The 22,611-nt window shown below is 42.1% G+C and overlaps 2 protein-coding genes across 3 annotated transcripts; one reads left to right on the forward strand and one right to left on the reverse strand.

Annotated features, from left to right (window-relative positions):
• Positions 1–148: 148 nt before the first annotated feature.
• Positions 149–9,430, forward strand: LOC111857635 (tripartite motif-containing protein 16-like). 2 transcript variants are annotated; one of them, XM_072710683.1, is made up of 6 exons: positions 149–939; positions 2,787–2,882; positions 7,243–7,410; positions 7,583–7,742; positions 8,112–8,171; positions 8,497–9,430. In XM_072710683.1, exons 1-6 carry the CDS (start codon positions 349–351, stop codon positions 9,009–9,011), a joined length of 1,590 nt encoding a protein of 529 aa, XP_072566784.1. In that variant the 5' UTR covers positions 149–348; the 3' UTR covers positions 9,012–9,430. The 2 variants fall into 2 exon arrangements, with proteins under 2 accessions (XP_072566784.1, XP_072566783.1); XM_072710682.1 differs by having other exon boundaries at positions 151–939; positions 7,177–7,410.
• A 9,362-nt stretch (positions 9,431–18,792) lies between these two features.
• Positions 18,793–20,562, reverse strand: LOC111857654 (uncharacterized). Its single transcript, XM_023838736.2, has 3 exons — positions 20,319–20,562; positions 19,904–20,019; positions 18,793–19,591 (listed from the first exon to the last, which is right to left on the reverse strand). Exons 1-3 carry the CDS (start codon positions 20,319–20,321, stop codon positions 18,964–18,966), a joined length of 747 nt encoding a protein of 248 aa, XP_023694504.2. The 5' UTR covers positions 20,322–20,562; the 3' UTR covers positions 18,793–18,963.
• Positions 20,563–22,611: the final 2,049 nt, after the last annotated feature.

A 22,611-nucleotide genomic window follows, 5' to 3' on the forward strand; every position in this document is an offset into this window, starting at 1 on the left:
CTCCATCACCTTTTGATAAATGCTGGGGAGGCTTCCTTTTAGAAAATAGGACTTCCGTCAGCAGTGATGCCCATGGAAACTGAGTGCAATGCCAGTAGCAGTTATAATCAAACTGCTAGTAGCAGTTATAATCAAAAAAGCTAAATAAATATTGAGTTTGTTAGGTATAAAATTGATATAATGCATTGTTTTTTTCATAAACTCCAACTGCAGTGTTTGCCCAGTCTGCTCTTCTCAGTCTGGCCTCAGTCCAAACCGCAACCTGAGAAGCAGGAAGTTCCTCCCACTCTCACACACAGATGACTGTCAGAGAAAACAAAACTGAATCCTATCAGTGTTTGTTGTAAAATGGCAGAAGCCAGTGTCACAGTGGATCAGAACCAATTCACCTGCGCAATCTGTCTGGATCTACTGAAGGATCCAGTGGCTGTTCCCTGTGGACACAGTTACTGTATGAGCTGCATTAAGAGCTGCTGGGATCAGGAGGATCATGCTGGAGTTTACAGCTGCCCCCAGTGCAGAGAGACCTTCACACCCAGACCTGTTCTGGGCAGAAACACCATGCTGGCTGAAGTGGTGGAGAAACTGAAAAAGACTGGACAACAAGTGACTGCTGCTGCTGACCATTATACTGGACCTGGAGATGTGGAATGTGATTTCTGTACTGGGAGAAAACGCAAAGCTGCCAAATCCTGCCTGGTGTGTCTGGCCTCTTACTGTGAAACTCACCTCCAGCCTCACTATGAGTCTCCAGCTTTTAAGAAGCACAAGCTGACTGATGCCACTGGACATCTGCAGGACAAGGTCTGTTCCCACCATGACAAACCCCTGGAGATCTACTGCCGTACCGACCAGCAGTGTATCTGTCATCTCTGTACGATGTATGAACACAGAGGTCATGATACAGTCTCCGCTGCTGCAGAAAGGGAGGAGATACAGGTCAGGAATCCCTCTATAAAAGTTCTAAAAATGTTTATGTAAACTATGCTTGAAAAAAATCTTTTTGTTGAAAAAAGTTATTTTGTTAGTACAGAACCATAAATATTTATACACATACACAAAACTGAATAACTGGCATCCACTTAAAATGTGATTTAAAGTTGGAAAATTAAGTAGAAAATTTGAAAATAGAAACATGCAACAGGAAGTAGCTCGTAGCCGCTAGTCTGGTTCATACGGTAAACAAACACTGCAAGTCTGACATATTTCCTTCTAGAACTAGGAGCCATGAGCATTTCGATGCTGCTATGAAAAGCTTTGTACACAGTGTACTGGGGGCATGTGGGGGCATATTCCCTCTTGCTCTTCATGAAAGACAAGTCTTACGTTTGTGGGTTTTTATGCGTCATTGTCTTCTGTGCGATATATATTTTTCTGATTACTTAATTTATACATTTCCAAAAATACAGACATCATTTCCACAACCGAATGGAAGAAAGTGTTTATTTACCCCCTTTCCCACACAAGGCACATAAAATGTCTTTATGTCTTTATGTCTGTGAGTTGGGCAGCACGGTAGTGCAGTGCAGTGATTAGTGCCGCTGTTTCATAACAAAAAGATTCTGGGTTCGATCCCCGAGTCGGCGTAGGTCCTTTCTGCTTGGAGTTCGCATGCTCTCCCTGGGTTCGATCCCCGGGTCGGCGTAGGTCCTTTCTGCTTGGAGTTCGCATGCTCTCCCTGGGTTCGATCCCCGGGTCGGCGTAGGTCCTTTCTGCTTGGAGTTCGCATGCTCTCCCTGGGTTCGATCCCCGGGTCGGCGTAGGTCCTTTCTGCTTGGAGTTCGCATGCTCTCCCTGGGTTCGATCCCCGGGTCGGCGTAGGTCCTTTCTGCTTGGAGTTCGCATGCTCTCCCTGTGTTGATGTGGGTTTCTGCCAGGGGCTCCGGTTTCCTCCCACTGTCCAAAAGCGTGCATGATTGGTTAATTGGCAATTCTAAGTTGGCCCTGTAGTATGTTGGTTCCTGCCTGTGCCCCTTGTTCCCAGGATTGGCTCCATGACCCCAGTTGGGATTAAGTTGTTATGGTGATGGATGGATGTTTGTGAGTGTAATTTGCTTTGAAGGCACAGAGATTGAGGCTAATGAGATAAAGCAAAACTGAAAAGAAAACACACAGACATATGCATTACTGAATATTTCCAGTAACACTTTACTTGTGGGGCCACAAATATACTAAAATCTTAATTAACCATGAACCAACTCTTACTTAATGTATTAATTAACCACAAACTAAGTCTTAGTTGCAAGCAAATTACTAAAGTTGCTGAGCTCAGTGTTAACTTTAGTTAACCATCACTGTCTAGTGTACATAATCATTATCTACCTACTAGATATTGGTAATTATGATAATAAATGAACCAATAAATAGGTTTCTGCAAGTAAAAAAGAGACATGGGAACTTTCCACTACTCATAGTGCTGTGAAAAAGTATTTTTTATTTTTATGCATTTTTGTCAAACTTACATTTCAGATCTTTGAACAAATTTTAATAATAGGCAACGATAACCAGAGTACATACAAAATGCAGTTTTTAAATGATGTGTCACTAGGATCAGGAGTCAAAAGATCTTTGTCCAGTTTATGCTACCTACAGTCAATAAATCGTTTAAGAATTTCCATCCATCCATCCATCTCCTAACCATTAATCCAGGTCAGGGTCATGGGGACCTGGAGCCTCCCCAGGGCACAAGGCTGGGGTCCACGCTGGACATGGTGATTAAAATACATTCAAATATAAACTCAGCTAATGAAACAAACTCATTTTGTCATATTTTTCCCTTTCGGTAGAAAAAAATGGGTGAAACACAGAAGGAATTTCAGCAAAGAATTCAGATGAAACAAAAGGACCTGCAAGTGCTGAGAGAGGCTGTGAACTCAATAACAGTGAGTATGAACCTGAAGAGAAGATAACAGCTGAGTCATAAGAGTCATTTCAGGCTTGAATTGAGATTCTTCTGCAGATGGGTGACTTGAGTGGTTTATGGTAAATTATACAGTTTCATACAGTTAATTCCGACCAAGAAATCTGATTGGACAAGTGCAGTTATCAGAGTATAAACGCACTCGGACATTTCACATCACTCTGCTTTACAGGTGTATCTAAAACCTGTCACATTTGCCTCATTTCTACCAACGCAGAAGCAGTGCTAGGCTGGTTCTCTCTTAGTGCCTTTTGAGAACCTGCCCACATTTCCACCGGTCACAAAAATGAACATAAGTGGAAATGAGAGCAAAGGTTCATGTTATCTGTTTTGGATTTTAAGTTTTTATAAGCTGCCAAACTGAATGAATTGTTGCGCTCTGTCTCTACTGCCTGAATCCACTTTTGTCTCCTTAAAGGCTCCTTGTCTGTGTGTGAGTTTATTCTTTATTCTCGCTCGTTGTTTTGTCACTGTCCTTTTAAGGACCTCGCAATAAAAGAGTCTGCTAATAACTGAACTTTGCTGACCGCCTCATGATAACTTTGCCACTCGAGCACCACAGTACATTATTTATTAGAGCTGCAGCATGGTTTTAATTTACTATGCAGAGTTATTTAGTTTATAAGCTAGCTAGTTGTTTTACTGCTGGCACCGGCAATATTAGACTAAACTACACTGCTCAAAAAAATTAAAGGAACATTTATTAATCAGAGTATAGCATCAAGTCAATTAAACTTCTGGGATATTGATCTGGTCAGTTAAGAAGCAGAGGTCAGGTCAGGGGCCTGTGTTATGAAGGGGGTTTAACCAAATCAGATTTAACCTGTGGCCTGTACTACGAAGCGGGGTTACTGGCTTATCGGGGTAACTTGTCGGATTTAAGGTAGTCTGGGCAAAATGTAAGTGAATGAATATGAAGTCCATTTAAACTGTGGTACCTTAAATCCGACAAGTTACCCCGATAAGCCAGTAACCCCGCTTCGTAGTACAGGCCACTGGAGTCAATTTGCGAACACAGAGTTGACAAAACCAGGTTGTCTCAATCAGTGCTAATCAGTGACCTGTACTTCGAAGTGGGATTACTGGCTTATCGGGGTAACTTTGCGAGTAACTTGATGACATGTGGTGTAACTTCGCGATTAACCCGTACTATGAAAGGTGGGTAGGTTTTACTCGAGGTATGCTGCTATGGCAATTTACACTGTGTTTCAAACCTGCTTTGTGCAGGTCCTGTTCTTAGTTAAGTCGAGGTTGCTGCATAAGCCAGCCCTATATGAGCACCGCTTTCTCTTAAGAAAATGCCGGTGTACCTGGATGATCCATACGACACTGGCGCGCAAATCATGAGGGGGCTCTCTCCGCAGGGCGAGGGTTTTTAGAGACTGCCAGAATCCGCTGGCATACCTGCATGAAAGGTACAGGTTCTCATCCGAGGGAATTCGCTACCTTTGTCAGTTGATCGGCCCATAGGTCTCTATTAACCATAGCAATGTCCTCACAATCGAGCAGACAGTATGCTTTGTGCCAAAATATTTTGCCAGTGGCCAATTTATGTTTTCCACAGGTGATGCTGAACATCTGAGCAAGAATACTGTTTGCCGTGCGGTTCGCAAAGTGGTGCTTGTTCTATCTAGACTGTTGGATGCATTTGTGGTTTTCCCTTGTCATTTAAGTGCTCTGCGTAATAAAGAAGGCTTTCATGCAATCGCAGGTAAATCGCAGCATTAAAATATTCTATTTCCATAGGGAAATTGCTTTTACTGAGCACAATTTCTCATAAGATTCCCAAGGGTCATAGGAATCATCGATTGCACACACAGCCCAATTAGTGCACCCCTGGGAGAACATGAGGGCGATTATGTGAATCGCAAATCTTTTCACAGCATCAGTGTACAGTGGTACCTCAGTTCTCAAACTTAATCCGTTCCGGACTCCGGATCGAATCCTAAAAAGTTCGAGTTCTGATCGAATTTTTCCCATAAGAAATAGGCCTAATGGAAAACCAATTAATTGGTTCCCGGCCCCCAAAAATTACACCTAAATATGTTTTTATGTTATGTTTTTAAACACAAAATGAACAGGATAAAACAAGAAGAGCATTTTTTTCTTAATGGCTTCCAAAACGATAAAGATCTTATCCCAACATTACCCCTGTCCTGCCCCGATTGTCCGCTCCTTCCGTGTTCCACGCCCCCTCGTTAACCTCGTGTGGGATCCCCATGTGATCAGCTGTTTCTGGTTGTTGTCATTAGTCCTCTGTATTAAATCCGCTTTTCAGTTTGTTTCCCCAGTCCGGTCATTGGGTGCGGTCGACTTGCTTACAGCGCTGGCTTAAAGCAACGCATTCTGATCCTGATGCAATGCATTACAGTTAGATGCATTGCGACCTCTCACCCGGCTGCACAAACTGGAACCGCCTCCGTGACGACACACCTTTGCCTTTATTGGCTGAAGAGTTTAGTTACACGCATGACGTTTGTATCCCAGTTCCGATACGTAATCTGCTGTTTCTCTCGAATATCACGTAAAGCAGTAAGAACTGGTTTTCAGTTAATTTACCTGGTAAAATGCAGTTTAAATAAATGACATAAATGCTCTAATAGTACACGTAAGTTAGTGGTTTATTTATTGTTAGTTACTGTAATGTTGCGCTGCTTTATTTGGTTAATCGTCCAGTCTGTGAAGAAGGCATTCAAGTAAGAATTGTATTGTAGTCTGAACATAACAATAAAAACTTTGTGACTCCTTTCCTGGCGTATACAATTTATATTAGGTCAGCGTTCACGGTTCGATTTCTGATATTCAGATCGAGTTCTAGGTCAAACTGGTTTGTTCGACTTTCAAGAGATTCGAGTTCTAGTGAGTTCGAGAACCGAGGTACCACTGTACAGGTATTTTTCTCATAATATGCTTTTAGATCTGATATATGGACTAGTGACTACACGTCTACACTAGGTTCACCTCTTCTTCTCTTATTGGAGTCACATAAGGTGGTGATTTGGAATTTGTTAGCTTCTTCTGTAACATATATTTGTTATGACTGATCTACTATTTTGATAGTATTGTACTTTCAGGAAAGATTTGACAGGATCCTAGTCGTTTTCTCACTACACATATGCTTCTGTTTTGTCCTGTTATAAATCATTTGTTTGTTAAACAATGGCTCACCTTCTATTAAGTGTCATATGAACAGACACCTTTTTCTTATTAGCTGTAAAACATAGAAAGACGCTATTAAGTGGAGGCTAGACACAACAAATCTTTCATAATGAGTAGAAATATAAATACATAGCCCTACCACTTGACATGATGTTTTATATTTCATCTTGACTTGCTGCCACGTACGCTTTCCACTACTATTGCATTTGAAAACGGATCAATTAAGTTATTGTTAACATTAGGTTTACATTATGAGTAACATCACAGTAATGGAACTTTAGGGAGCATTACATTACTGAACAGCAAATAATAAGCTTACTTCTGAATTGTGTCGCATCTGTGAGTCTCTATTAACAGTAGTTCAGTTCACTTCATAGTCTAATACTCGGTCGTGAGATATTTTAGACCACGTTTTATGACCATGAAAATGTACGTGTGCATTTACTCGGTCGGCAATACGTTGCCAACAAGCCAGCCTGCTTTTGTTGGCTGCAGTGGTATTGGACTTTCTTTACAGCGTTGATTTAAACTCCTCATATCCCTGCATGATTAGCATGCAGTCTTCCTCCGTGATACATGGAGATCGCACCATGAGTCAAACGGTGCCTTGCGCTGCCGAACGTGCTCCATTTATGTGAACGCGCAAAAACTCCAATGCAGTTAACACCGATGTAACAAATCAACTTCTTAACTGGCGTCGTAGTACTGATTTAGCACCGATTGAGACAACCTGATTTTGTCAATCATGCGTTCGCAAATTGACTCCGGGTTAAATCTGATTTGGTTAAATCCCCTTCGTAGTACAGGCCCCAGGAGAGGCTAAGGCACGCAAGCCAGAGAAGCACTTATAAGCAGGATTTACAAGAGATCAAACAAGAGGCAGCTGGAGTGAGTCACACAAGAGCTGGAACGAGAGGTAGGACAAAAAACAAAATAGCAGGCATGGCATTCTGTAATGTTTAAGGCTGTGGAGTTTATAGTGCTGACTATTTATCGAGATAAGGCTTGGTATTCTGAAAGCTTTTTTTCCTAAAAGAGTTGCTGAAAAAAGTAGGAGGTTGTCATATATTCTGGCTAATCTGGTAATTTACTGACAGAGGTCAGTACATTCAGCTGTGGTAGACAACGAGAAGATCTTCAGTGAGATGATCTGCTCCATCCAGAGAAGACGCTCTGAGGTGACAAAGTTGATCAGAGATCAGGAGAAGGCTGCAGTAAGTCAGGTTAAAGGACACATGGAGAGACTGAAGCAGGAGATTGATGAACTGAAGAGGAGACACTCTGAGCTGGAGCAGCTTTCACACACAGAGGATCACATCCATTTAATTCAGGTAACAGAACAGCTACCTTAACAATATGAGAACCAGAAACTTAGAACAGATATCCAAGGTCATATACATTCAGCTTACTTTATCATTTGACAGATGTAAAATATTTCTGTTAATTTGATTACAATACACATTGGTTTTGATGAAGCAGTTTACTCGGAGTGTGTGTCTGTAGAGTTGCCAGGGTCTTCCGGTTGCCCAAGAAGCTGGAATTGGACCCAGAATCTCTGTCTATCCACGTTGTTCTTTTGAGAACATGAGGAAGGTGGTTTCTGAACTGAAGGATCAACTGGAGAATGTTTGTGAAAAGAAAACAGCACAGTTGCATCGTACAGGTTAATAAATAAATGCATTTTCCAGTCTGTTCATGTTAATATAGACCATGCAGATAGAGAATGCAGTACAGTCAGCCTTATGTTTGTGTGACCAAGTCAGTTTCTGTTTCAATAAGATTAAATCTTTGCGTAAACCTTTAAAAGAGATCTACATTTTACAGGTTACACAAATCATGTTTCTTTTAAATTATGCAATCTAAAAATTTCTATTATGTTTATTGTAGTATGATTAATGGTTTGTTAAACTGCCTGTTACTGTACCTCATAATGATAATTCCCTACTGCTGTTATCTCCACAGTGAGTGAAGTCCATCTCCCACAAGTAAATTCCTTTTACTCACATCCCTGTTTCTCTCTGACTCCTTCTAGTTACCAAAGACACCATCCTATCGGTATTAGTGCCCAGGACCAGACCAGAATTCTTACAATGTGAGTCTGTTCACACACACGCTTCTCTCTCCCTGTATGAGGTGGAGTGTGTTTTATTGTCTTTCGTTTTCTTCTGCTAGGGGAGCTTCTCTTTCTCTCTCCTGCTGCCTGGCCTTGCATATTTACAGAAATTGTTGACATCAGTATCATTCAATTGATTTCTAATGCAATTGCTGATGTTTAATATTACTGTGTTTATCATGTTGTTCATTCATGTTGAGAATATAACCATTTAAAAATGAAGAGGTAAACATATAATTAACGGTTTTTCAGTGATGACATCAATAAGAGCAAACCATCACCTTCTGATCTTCTCCTCCATCAGATTCCTGTCAGCTCACTCTGGACCCCAACACAGCAAACAAACACCTCCAACTGTCTAAGGGGAACAGAGTGGTGACATGGAAGGAAGAGACACAGTCATATCCTGATCACTGGGAGCGATTTGTCACATGCCACCAAGTGCTGTGTACAGAGGGTCTGACTGGGTGCTGCTACTGGGAGGTTAAGTGGAGCGGGGGATGGGTTGGTATAGCCGTCACATATAAAGGGATTGACAGGGAAAGAGGAGGTGAGGGCAGTAGGCTTGGATACAATGACAAGTCCTGGTGTTTGTACTGCTCAGGTTCCAGTTACTCATTCCGGCATAATACTGTGCAAACAGCGGTATCTGGCCCCCCCTCCCCCAGGATAGGAGTGTACCTGGATCACGGGGCAGGAACTCTGTCCTTCTACAGCGTCTCTGACACAGTGACCCTCCTGCACAGGGTCCAGACCACGTTCACTGAACCACTCTATCCTGGGTTTTTTCTCTGGAACAGTGCAGCCAGACTGTACTGAGTATGTTAACAGGCTGTTAAAAGTATGTCAAAAAATTAAAGACAGAAGCAGGTAGTGATTCCAGGAGATCAGTGCACAGTTCAAGCCAAGGTGTGTCCTCCAGCACTAGGGACACCCTGGATGGGATGTCAGTCCATCACAGAGCAGCCACTCACACATCATCACACACTGTGGACAATTTACAGACACCAGTTCATCTGGAGGACACCCATACAGACATGGGCAGAGCATGCAGACTCCACACACACAGAGCCTGGGGTTTTGTGTTTGGCTAAATACAGACCAGGAAATACCTGTATGCATCTAAACATTTAAATTATAATTACACCTGACTTAACGTTTAACTGAACCCAAGTGTAGGTTTGATTCTTTCAGTCAGCAACCTGTGCAGTCAGGAAATATGTGTGTGTGTGTGTGTGTGTGTGGGGGGGGGGGGGGGGGGTTGGAGCTTATTTTGTCTGCCTTAACTTATTAGTTATATTACAATTATGTCATTTAAAGCACTGATTTATTGATCCCTCAACCATTTTTTAAAGATCAAATAGCCCAAAACTATATGAAATGTTTTAAAATCTTTCAGCTTTACTGAAAGTAACCCATAATGGACAATTGTGATGTCCACAAAAGTGTCAGATTTGTGGTTTTACATATTGTATTTTTTTGTGATTATTGCCTTTTCATTTCAATACAATGGATTGTATTTTATTTGGGGAAAAATGTATGCATGACGAACATGAGAAAATTTATGTATTTCAAAAGTTTTTCATTTGAAATACACACTTGTCATGCTCACTCCAGATCAGCAGGGGGCAGAGTCACGTAGCGATTTTCTCTGAATTTGTTTTAGTTTTCTCATAACTGCAGAGAACCAGGAAGCATCGACACACTGTTGCTCTGCCTAATCATCTCTCTCAGGTTAGTAATGTGTAAAACACCTTTAAAAACAGGACAAAGACATGACAAGACACTAGTTCACTATTTTTCTAAAACAGTTTTAAACTAAGAATGTGGACACGTTCTTAATCAAGTTAGCTAGCTCGGCGCACAACTCTCCTCCCACCGGCAGCATGTACATATACTGTGTTTCATGCAGGGGAGTTGCTAAAGATTTTGGGCCCCATGAAAGCATATTATATTGGGCCCCCCAGTCCAGACCAGTCCAGTTATTTTCCAGATATTTTAAGGCCCCTGTCACTCTTGTTCCTGGACCTTGTTCCCTTGACATTTCTTGTAGTTAGTCTTTGTTTTCCCTATTTTGCTTATTGACCTCTCATGGTTCTTTTCCTTTGTAGTTTTACCCAGGGTGTTTCTTTGATTAATTAACCCCTTTGTGTCTCAGAGCTGTCAGTGGGTCAGTGGATCATATCCTCCTTTTTTCTGCCTGCACCATGCCTTGCTCTGGTAACAATCATCCTTATGTTAAAAGGCATTGAATATGCATTGTATGTAAACCTGACTCATAAGAAAGCTGACATGGACTTGCTGAAAAGAGTGTTTAATAAACATAACTGCAGAAAACTCGGAAGCATCGACACGCTGTTGCCCTGCCTCATCATTTCTCTCCTTTATTTCAGGAACGTATCTGTTATCTTGGTGCCCCTGCACGGTACCTGTAACACAGTCATTTAGTATATGATGTAGTTTGATCTCTTTGATTGTTTTGCAACCTATTAACTACAACAGTCAACATTTCAAACAATACTATAATGTGAGTCTGTTGTCATACTAATTAAAAAAATAGAGAAAATTGTTGCGGTAATGAGTTCATGGGAATGACCCATTGAGTTTAAGAACAAATACATATACTTCTGCTTTTTTGCCTCTTCATTCAGAATAATTTGGTAATCAAGCAAAAATGCCTAAACAATAGATATGATGTAAATGTTAGTATTATTAGTAGACATACCTCCTGTCATGAGTCACCGGGGCACGGACCAAGGTCGAAGGAACAGGACTCCAGGAATCAGGTGAATACGGGGTTTAATTAAGGGAAACAAGCAGGACCACACAATCAGCACACAACATCACAACATTAATGACCGGACTCGAGGAAACATACTCTAATGTGGACTTAAATACACAACAGCTATTAGCAAGACTAGAAACAGCTGAAGACATGGGGATTCCACACGAGGTAGCGAGGGGGGCGTGGCACACAGGAGGATCGGCACAAGCAGGGCATGACACTACCTATTACCATTTTTAAACTATGTTTAGTTAAAGTAATGATTTGTTTATCTCTGGGCTTCTTGCGTAGTGTATTTGGACCATAGAAACAGCACCACATCGCCTATAGCATGTAGGAACCAAAGAAAGTCAGCCATGAAATGGCAGACCACATAAAGTAACAGACCAGGGTCGCCGAGTGCAATAACGCAAAACAGTTTCCAACGCTCTGTTGACTCAATAACTGCAGAGTTCCAAGCTTCCTCTAAGATTTACCCTGACAATAAAACACTGGGAGCTGCGTGGAATGGGCTTGCATGGCCGAGCAGATGCATGCAAGCCTCACATCGCCAAGCGTCGGATGGAGTGGTGTGAAGCACGCCGCCATTGGATTCTAGAGCAGTAGACTTGTGTTCAGTGGAGTGATGAATCACGCTTCTCTGTCTGGCCGTCTGATGAACGAGTCTGGGTTTGGCAGATGCCAGGAGAATGTAACCTACCTGACAGCACTGATCCATCTATAAAGTTTGCTGGAGGAGGGATAACAGGTCAGGGGTGTTTTTCAGGGGTAGGGCTAGGCCAGGGGTGGGGAAACTTTTTGACTCGTGGGCCGCAGGGGGTTCTAAAATTTGACAGAAGGGCCGGACCAGGAGCAGATGGATGGAGTGTTTTGGTAATTCACCTCATAAGAGAAAAAATAACATGGGATATGTAGAAAACGTGCTTTAATTTCAATAGAAAATTAACAAAAGCATCACAACAAAATATCTCTTCCAAGTCCCACAGTATTTCTTTATTGAAATGACTCTTAAAACACTGAAAATTCAATTGACAAAATACAGCTTTTTTAAAATTACTAACAGTTACCATTTTGAAGCATTTAAAGTTTTGATATCCTTCAGGACATTATCATCACTCTCCTCCTGAACATTTCAAAAATGGTTGGAGATGCAGATCATCGGAACAGTGACAGCATGCCAGTATGTGGCCATGTTATATCTGGTGCGCATTGTTTATATTGAGAAGGCAGTGCACCTGCACACCACTTATGTGCGCACCTTAACAGAAATGACATGTAACACGTAAATCCACGTAAATATGATTACACCTCCGGAAGAAGGCGCTTCAGTTCACCGAAGCTGAATACAGCGCTTTAATTGCTGAGGCTGGGTACTGGATCCAGCAGCCCGAGATTCGGGAGGACCCCGCAGCATGTGCACTCACTGCTCATACAGGGGAAAAGGAGACGAGGATTTCCCCGATGAAGGACGCCTTCCTGGCAGAGGAGGTTCGTTTAAACCTGCAGCAGCTTAGAAGCATGGCAGCAGAGGCAAACCGGTGGCAGGTAGCCACAAACAGCGGTTTGTCTTTAGACCCGCCGACTGAACTGCCTGAGGGAATCCCAATTTCGGAAAAAAAACGAGCCGGGCGTCACAGGTTGAGCTGTCAAAGAGGGAAAATGCTGAGTAATGATGCGTTCATACGGTGTCGGAATGATCGTAAAAATCACTTTCCCACTGGGAAAAACAACTCGGCAAGACGGACCTTCCGACACCACTTGAATGCAGCATAAGACAGCGCACCTCAACAAAGGTCAGTGTATCAGAGTGTCGCATCTATCGAGAAACGCCACAATTGCAGGGAAAATAAAACATTAACAAGGTTTACCATTATAATTGATTCTAATTCGGGGGGCCGGATTAAAAATCTTAACGGGCCGCATACGGCCCCCGGGCCGTAGTTTGCCCATCCCTGGGCTAGGCCCTTTGTTCTAGTAAGGGGAACTCTTAATGCTTCAGCATACCAAGGCATTTTTTTTTCCAGTTCTGTGCTTCCAACTTTGAGGGAACAGTCTGGGGAAGGCCCTTTTCTGTTCTAGTATGACTATACCCCATTACACAAAGCAAGGTCCATAATGACATTATACTGGGTGAACTTGTTGTGGAGGAACTTGACTGGCCTGCACAGACCCCTGACCTCCACCCCATCGAACATCTTTGGGATGAACTAGAACAGAGATTGCAAGCCAGGCCTTCACGTCCAGCATCAGTGCCTCACAAATGCTGTTCTGGATGAATGGGCAAAAATTTGGACAGAGACACTGTGGAAATCTTGTGGAAAGCCTTCACAGGAGAGTGGCAGCTGTTACAACTGCAAAGGGGCAACAAACTCCATATTGATGCCTATGAATTTAGAATAGGATGTCATAATACTGTAGTTCCGTAGTTGTAATGGCCAGGTGTCCCAATTCTTTTGTCCATATGCTTTGTGTGGCTACACACGCGCGCACACACACACACACACACTGTCTGTATTCTAGATTTCGGTATACACTGTGTGTTTATTTGCCTCAGTAAAATCAATAACTATACCACAAACGCTGCATTTCCAAACATTTCAACTCACGAACACACACTCAACACTGACGTTACAATCAACTATCAGCCTCTATCGTTTCTTTTCTGATATTTATATTTCTTTATGAACTCTGATTCATTACTGTACTTTTACTGTAAGACTTTTATGTAACGTTGCACTTGTAGTAAGTCACACACTGTACTGTACTGTATCCATACTGCATCTGTACTCTAATCCTACAGAACATCAGATATCCTGAAAGGTAGACGACTATAGTAAAGGCTGAATGTGACTTAATTGTACAAGTCAGGCACCTTTTACTCACTCCAGTGATGTGTGTTTGTGTGATATTAGCTTTAAATTAACACTAGAGAGAGAGAGAGAGAGTGTGTGTGTGTGTGTGTGTGTGTGCGTGGATTTCAGAGATGCGAAAGCAGAGATCAGGGCGATCTGTATCAAGGAGATCGTTGTGTGGATGAAGATGTACAGTGATGCGTTTCTGAATGACGGCTACCTGAAATACATGAGCTGGACCATGCATGATAAGGTGTGTGTGTGTGTGTGTGTGTGTGTCTCTTTCTAAAAGATATTGTCATTTATTTGCTCTGGAGAAACTAACAATGTCTCTCTCTCTTTCTCTCTCTCTCTCTCTCTGTGAGCAGCAGGGTTTGTATTATAACCGAGAGCTGAACACACACACACACACACACACACACACACACTCAAAATAAATGTTGATTTAAGCTAATCCACTTAATCCTCAGGTACATGTATGTGCTGGACACATCCTTCTGTATTTATGTCTTACACACTGGGATGCTAATGGGACACTGGGATGCTAATGGGACACTGCGATGCTAATGGGACACTGGGATGCTAATGGGACACTGGGATCCTTGCAGATACATACTTGACCCTTGATCGTATTAGTAACATGGCTGAAAAGATGCAGGAGGGAAATGAACATAAAGTCCATATTAAGCATGGGTAGATATAATTTGGATGAGTGCAGACTAATCTGACTCTCGGTGTGGATCTACATGAACAAACACCCAGATACTCTATACACTCACGTAGGCTGACTGTTTGTGCTTCACATGCTAACACTTGCTCACACTCTGTAACATAACTGTAGTGGATGTCTTCACTCTTGGTATTGACAAAGCTGATCAACTCAGCAATGTGACTCAAATAAAGCTCTATACTGATATGGAAAAATAAACATCTGAAACTGGGTGAACTTTACCAAACTTTTTTTTGGCCACTGGAGGGTGCTGTTGGGAGTTAGTAAGGAGCCTGTGAGTCTGGCCTTGATCAAAGATGCAAGATGGCGGCGTGTCACAGTGCAGCGGCTTCTCCAGCTCCCGGAATTAAGCCCGATTTAACTGCTATTTCGGTTTCTTGCGCGAACAAGCGCCTGACTTACAGTTCAGTCAAACTCATGGATATCAGGGGTGGATATACCACGACTGTTCCCCCTGTAGTCATGTCTATGGCAGTGGTGGGATACATCAGGAATGATGACGAATCCGCATACAGACAGGAGGTGGAGCACTTGGAGGACTGGTGCAGGAAAAATAACCTCTGCATCAACGTAAAGAAAAGGAAGTAATCGTGGATTTTAGGAAGCGCAGACATACCCCCCCCCCCCTTCCCTGCATGTCGGAGGAGCACCTGTGGAGGTGGTCTCCAGCTTCAAGTACCTGGGTGGACACCTCGCCAGGGACCTCACCTGGACTATAAATACATCGTCATTTATCAGGAGAGCCCATAAACGCCTCTATTTCCTCCGGAAGCTGAGGTGAGCTGGACTCAGGAGCACAGTCCTGACCTCCTTCTACAGGTGTGCGGTGGAGAGCATTCTCTCTGTCTGCATCACAGTACGGCATGCCGGCTGCACGGCTGCAGAAAAGAAAGGACTGCACAAGGTAGAAACTGTGAACTGGATGGAGTTAAATAACAAAACTGTTGAAGAGGCATGGGAATTTTTTAAAAGCACATTATTGCAAGTGCAAGAGGACTTCATACTGTACCTGTTTCCAGCAAGAATAAATCTAGGAAATTGCAACCTAGGTGGTTTACTAGGGAAATAAAGTATAAAGTAAGGAGGAAAAGGGCTTTGTTCCAGAAATGGAAAATAACTGATGATGACGGAATAAAGCAAGAGTATCTAAATCTACAGACTGAACTAAAAAATGACATTAGACGAGCTAAAAGGAATGTCAAAAGGAAGATCGCATTGGAGGCTAAGGATGACGTTAAAAGTTTTTTCCAGTATTTTAACTCTAAAAGAGCTCTAAAAGCTGAAATTACTAATCTGCAGGATAGTAAGGGTCTTATAAATTGAAAACGACATTGATATAGTAAATGAGTTCAATGATAGTTTTGCATGGGTATTCACTGTTGAGGACACTAGTAACTTACCAGTTCTTATTACTAATCCAGCATCGTCTATAACTAATATATATATAACTGAAGCTGATGTTTTGCAAAGCCTAGCTAAGCTCAAAATAAATAAATCACAGGGCCCTGATGGCATCTTACCTATAGTGTTAAAAGAGATGAGGGATATTATTTGCCGACCCTTAACTTTACTGTTTCAAAAATCCTTATCTGAAGGTGTGGTACCTTCTGATTGGAAGCATGCCAACATAACGCCCATTTTCAAAAAAGGGGATAGAAGTAATTTGTCAAACTATAGGCCAATCAGTCTAACTTGTATAACTGGTAAAGTTATGGAGGCTATAATCAAAGAGAAAATGGTAGATTACCTGGACTCAAATAACATTTTGAGGGATAGCCAGCATTGATTTAGGAGAGGTAGATCCTGTTTAACAAATCTGTTGGAGTTTTTTGAGGAAGCTACTCAGGAAGTTGATGATAAGAAGGCCTATGATGTCATTTACTTAGATTTCCAAAAGGCTTTTGATGTTGTCCCCCACAAGAGGCTCTCACTTAAACTCAAAGCGACAGGTATTTTAGGAACTGTAGTGACCTGGATTGATAACTGGTTAACAGATAGGAAGCAGCGAGTAGTTATAAGAGGCACAATGTCACAGTGGGCCTGCGTTCATAGTGGGGTACCGCAGGGTTCAATTTTAGGACCACTATTGTTCCTAATTTACATAAATGATATAGACACCAATATATACAGTAAACTGGTGAAATTTGCAGATGAAACCAAGGTGGGTGGTGTAGCAGATACTGAACTAGCGGCTCAGCAGCTACAGCAGGAACTTGATTTAATTTGTGACTGGGCCGACACCTGGCAGATGAAATTTAACATAGATAAATGTAAGGTACTCCATGTAGGGAGCAGAAATATAAAGTACAGGTATTTTATGGGACCTACTGAAATAAAGGTAGCTGATTATGAGAAAGACCTTGGTGTGTATGTTGATGCTTCCATGTCTCACTCTCGCCAGTGTGGGGAAGCAATAAAAAAGGCCAATAGGATGTTGGGGTATATCTCCAGGTGTGTGGAGTTTAAGTCAAGGGAGGTAATGCTAAGATTATACAATTCCTTGGTGAGACCTCACCTAGAATATTGTGTGCAGGTTTGGTTTCCATATCTTAAAAATGACATTGCGGCCTTAGAAAAGGTGCAGCGTAGGGCCACAAGAATGATTCCTGGTCTTAGAGGAATGTCATACGGAAAGGTTAGTTGAGCTAAATCTGTTCAGCCTCAAGCAAAGGAGACTGAGGGGGGACATGATCCAGGTCTATAAGATTCTAACAGGTTTGGATGCTGTTCAACCGAATAGTTACTTCAGCATTAGTTCAAATACAAGAACTTGTGGCCATAGGTGGAAATTAGTGGGAGAACATTTCAAACTGGATTTAAGGAAGCACTTCTTTACACAATGTGTAGTCAGAGTATGGAATAGTCTTCCTGATAACGTAGTGCAAGCTGAATCCTTGGGTTCCTTCAAATCAGAGCTAGATAAGATTTGAACAACTCTGAGCTATTAGTTAAGTTCTCCCCAAGCGAGCTTGATGGGCCGAATGGCCTCCTCTCGTTTGTATAGTTCTTATGTTCTTATGGTGAAGGCAGCTCAGAGGGGGGTGGGGAGCAGCTTACCCACCACCACTGACATCTACATCACCAGATGCAGGAGAAGGGCTTCCTGCATTATGAGGGACCCCTAAACCTAACCCTAAACCTAACCCTAAACCTAACCCCACCCACCCAGCACACAAACTGTTTGTTCCTCTCCCCTCAGGCAGGAGGCTGAGGAACATCAGGAGTAGGACCAGACTGTGTAACAGCTTCTTTCCAGATGCTGTAAGACTGCTGAACTCTGCCCCCCCCCAGCCCCCGCACAGATTCTCCCCCCCCCCATCTCCATCAAAAAAAGGACTAATAGACGATAACCCTCCAGTAGTCCAAAGGAACATATAACGTGCAATACACTCAAATGTGCAATGCTCATTATAACACAGTAACTAAGTTATTACTATTATATAGTAAATTGCCTGGATCCGTTTATGTTGCATCATTGTCTGCTTCTGTGCATCGGACACTGTACATACTGCTAATTTATAATCCATACTTTATACTTCTATACCTTTATATTTAAATTTCATCTTTATATTTAAAAGTGTGTGTGACTAGCTCTGTGGCTTATCCGGGACCTGAGAACTTAATTTCGCTCCACGGTATGTGCAAACGTGTGGAATGACAATAAAGTTCTTGAATGTTGAATCTGCTGTTAATCTGACAGACCTGATTCTCCTCTGTTACTTCATATGAGGTTGGTGGTTTAAATATTTTGTATTTGGTTTCAAGGTATTTGGTGGCTGTGTGCTGTGCTGTAGAGTAATGATAAGCCAGCCATTCCTTAGTTTCCTGACAGAAAACAGCTTGAACACATGATGCCACCCAAACTGCCCAGCCTGTCGTTCTGTTCATTTCAGTAACTGACTGTATCTGTTCCTGTCAGTTAGCATGTTCCCGTATGGAGTCTAATGGTAATGTGTGGGTGTGTGTGACTGAGCTCCTCCCTGCGGAGTCATGATGAGGAAGATCTCAGGCTCTCAGTGCTGCCATCTGCTGGTGGGGAGGCCCAATTTTAAGACAGACTTTTTTCGTCTGATTAAGTTTTTACTCATTCCTGGTTTTCTAAATTCCTTTTCAGTCTTTTGATTTCTGTATACTTTTTCCTCATCTGACCAAAAGATTTTTATCTCCACACACAAACACACACATATCCAAACATTCAGCTTTTTTCTTCCAACACATAGACAGACCTCTGTAATTGTTGCTGTGATATTTATTAAATGATTTCAAATCACAAGTGCATAATTAACAGTAGTCAAAGAGTACTAATATATGTTAGTAAATCAAGTTACAAAGACTGAAATCATTCATATTCACGGAAAGAAAAAAGATGAATATCCATTTGGACATGATTGCAATGTGTCTCGCTTAGGACAGGCATTGATTGTTGAACTTTTTATTGTTATCCAGGCACTCGATACAGCGGTTGGTGTTACATCTGTAGAGGGGGACCTTCTCTGCAACCTCCTTCAGGGCAGAGGCTAGGTTGGTGTTTTCTCTGTCCTTCCTATAGACCTGACTGAACACAAAGGCCTTGGGACCGGGGTGATTGGTCAGTATACTGAGAGAGTCCAGGATGCACTTCTTCACAGCGGGGGTGACATCAGTTTTTCCTCTCTCTTTCTGGGCCCTCTCCCGGTTCTGTTGGTCATTGTCATTTTTTTGGTTCAGACAGTAGTCCAGACATGGAGAGTTGTAGGTGTAAAACACCACACAGCCATTTCTGTCCGCTGTGTTCAGCAGGTTTTGCACAGGAGTGACAGCTTGGTCTTCACAGATGAGCAAGGCACGCTCTGAGTGGATGGCTGTGGAGCCCCCGCCCTTTGGTCTGGCAGCGACCATGTGATTTCCTATGTAAAGTCTCTTTTTTTTGAGGTCATCCTTGACATTATCTGTGTACTCGCTAAGGAAGTTGTCCTTATTGAAATTTTCCTTACACTGTTCTGCTGGGACATTGATGGCCACAGCATACTGGAGATCTTCACCGGGTTTATATCTTGGAGAAACAACAAGTGAAAAAGACAAGATAAATGAAGACCTGATGTTACTGATGCTGCACATCCCAGGCTTGACACGGTGCACAAATACTATTCGCTCTTTTTATCAGTCAGGATTTTCCTCTGCCTGCTGAATTCACATACAAGTCATGATGACAGGACATGGAATAGTCATGACAACTGCTTCTTGATCATACTTTTGACCAACCTTGAGGGATAACTACTAATATTTAAGAAGATTCGCTACAAATATTTATAGCTGTTTACTCTGACAAATAACTTAAACTATGATGGGAGTCTCACTCACTTACCTGCTTTCAAAGACTTGGATGATTCTATGGAGAGTGTTCAGATCCACCCTGTCTGCAGATACCACAGAGGAGGACAGGGAGAACAGGAGGAGTCCAGTCAGCACACCTGTACACACCTAGACAGGTAACAAAACATGAACGAGCACAATCACAGACCAGCAGTCTAGAGAAAGGAAAAAGGAAAAGATTAGCTTACATTACTTATAAAAACTATTCAAGGTGTGCACATCCAACCCAAGCTGGAATCGGGTGCAGGACAAAGCTAAAGGTAAATGTGAAAAAGGAGGAATTCTCACAAACTGTATTTGATGCTCCCAAAAAGAATTTGACCCCTGATGAAATGTTGCACATTATTAAACATTTTGGGAATATCAAATACAGTCTTCCTTTTTTAATTCATACTACATTACATTACCATGATGGAGGCCGGTGGGCTTGGCGTAAGTCAGATCTGAGAAGCTGAGATAGTTTCTTCTCCTGCTGTGCTTAAGCAGGCAGGCTGTAGCAGCAGGAGAGAGCGCTGGTATATATACTGTACTGTATGTGGTGAAGAAGCTGGTATATATACTGTACTGTATGTGGTGAAGAAGCTGGTATATATACTGTACTGTATGTGGTGAAGAAGCTGGTATATATACTGCACTGTATGGGGTGAAGAAGCTGTTATATATACTGTACTGTATGTGGTGAAGAAGCTGGTATATATACTGTACTGTATGGGGTGAAGAAGTCCTGCCATAAACGCTATAATGCTTCTGATCCAGCCCATCACAAGGCAGATTTGCTGAGGAAGCACAACTGTTGCTATCTTTAGGATCTTGGCTTTCACAATAGTGCTCAGCTAGCACAACAATTTCTTTCCAGTAATTCAGTTACTTGTAAAGCAAATGCAGTGTTTGCCTGCAGTTATAGTCTGTTATTATTCAAAAGTGATTTCCAGTGTATATCCACTTATACATGAGGGGGAGATGGTGGCACAGGAGATAATGCTATCATTCAGTAACCAGAGGGTTACAGGTTCAAACCCTGGTTCCTCTTGAGCCCAACAAAGTGTCCTTGAGCAAGACACTGAACGCCAAATTGCTCCTGGTGAGCACATTGGCACCTTGCATGGCAGCCTCCACCACTCGTGTACAAATGGATGAATGTGAGGCATGTATTATGAATTGCTTTGAGTCATTGTAGGAGTAGAAAAGCACTATATACAGTAAATGAAGTCCATTTACCATTTTAAACAGAAACATCAGCGTTATAACTATATCTGCAGAACCTGGAGGGATCATACCAACTCAATTTTGTGTTTTTTTTAACACTGTCGGAATGTTGAAGTGTCTCCTTCTTAACCATGAACCTTTTCCAATGCCAGTTCAACCAAGGAGACCTCAACAGATAGTTGACAAGTGTTTATTTGTTGAACAAATTTAAATGAGTATGTGAACAGTGATTTGGCGAAGCCCATCTCTTGGTCGTTGGTTCCTTCGACTCTGAAGCTGTCAGATCTGGCTGGGCGACCAGGCAGGAGGCGAAGGAGCCAACCCCCGTACCAGGACAGGGAGCCGAAGGTGGTGGAGGGGAGGAGGTGGGAGAATAAATAGCTGTAACAGCAAAGAAGTGGGTTAGATTTACTCTTTATATAAAACTTGGACCGCTGTGATTGGACACTTCTACTCTCTCCATTCAAACACTTCATTTTACTCTTCATTTTGTTCTTCATCAGTCCCATGTTTATATTTCATTCACATTTAATTCACATTTCACTTGCATTTATCTCTTTACTTCACTTTGTGATTTTCTCAGGCAATATTAAAGACAGGAGACTTATTTATCTTTATAAGCATTTGAGTATTTTTAAAGTGTCACACTTTTTATAGAAGCAGGCATGGCCTGTCCCATTGTCAATGGTGTAAATTATATACATTATAAACCTGGCTGTATTCATTTATTTCAACTCAAGTTCAAATGGCAGTGTTGATTATCCTGTGTTACTCAGGTGATTATTCAAATTTTCTCTCCAGCCCAAATTCAGATTATTACAATCATTATCATTAGTAAACACAATTTGCCCTATTATGCACAAGCTGGGTTAGAAGATGTGGGCCTGGAGCAACCACACCTCTCCATCAGAGTGGCAAACAGCAGTGATCATTTTTATACATCGCTCTGTGTGTGTGTGTGTGTGTGTGTATGTGTGTGTGTGTGTGTGTGTGCGCGCGCGCGCGAGTGGGTTTACTTATCCTTATGGGGACACAATGTCCCCATAACGTGATAAATATCCGTTTTTTTTCCCTTATGGGGACCGGTTTCCTGGTCCCCATAAGGGAAAACGCTATTTTATAAAAATCGGTGACTGCTATGAAAAGACTAAAAATGCAAAAACTCTTGTATTTTGTTAGGTTACTTATGGTTATGGTTAGGGCAGGGTAGGGGTTAAGGTTGTCATAGTTAGCGTTAGCATTTTTCCCATTGAAATGAATGAGCAGTCCCCATAAGGATATGTTTACCCTACATGTGTGTGTGCGTGCGTGTCTGTGTGTGTGTTTTTTTTTATTGATTTGACTTTGGAAAAGGGCCAAGGAAACACTTCAACATTCCGACACTGTTACATCTGCATATCCAATAGTATGTGTTCATCAAATTGAAAAGACAACATCAAGTCGGTATGATCCCTCCAGTTCTGGGGAAATAGCTGATGTTTCTGTTTACATGTA

Source organism: Paramormyrops kingsleyae, chromosome 4 (genome assembly GCF_048594095.1).
Source record: "Paramormyrops kingsleyae isolate MSU_618 chromosome 4, PKINGS_0.4, whole genome shotgun sequence".
Classification (NCBI taxonomy): domain Eukaryota; kingdom Metazoa; phylum Chordata; class Actinopteri; order Osteoglossiformes; family Mormyridae; genus Paramormyrops; species Paramormyrops kingsleyae.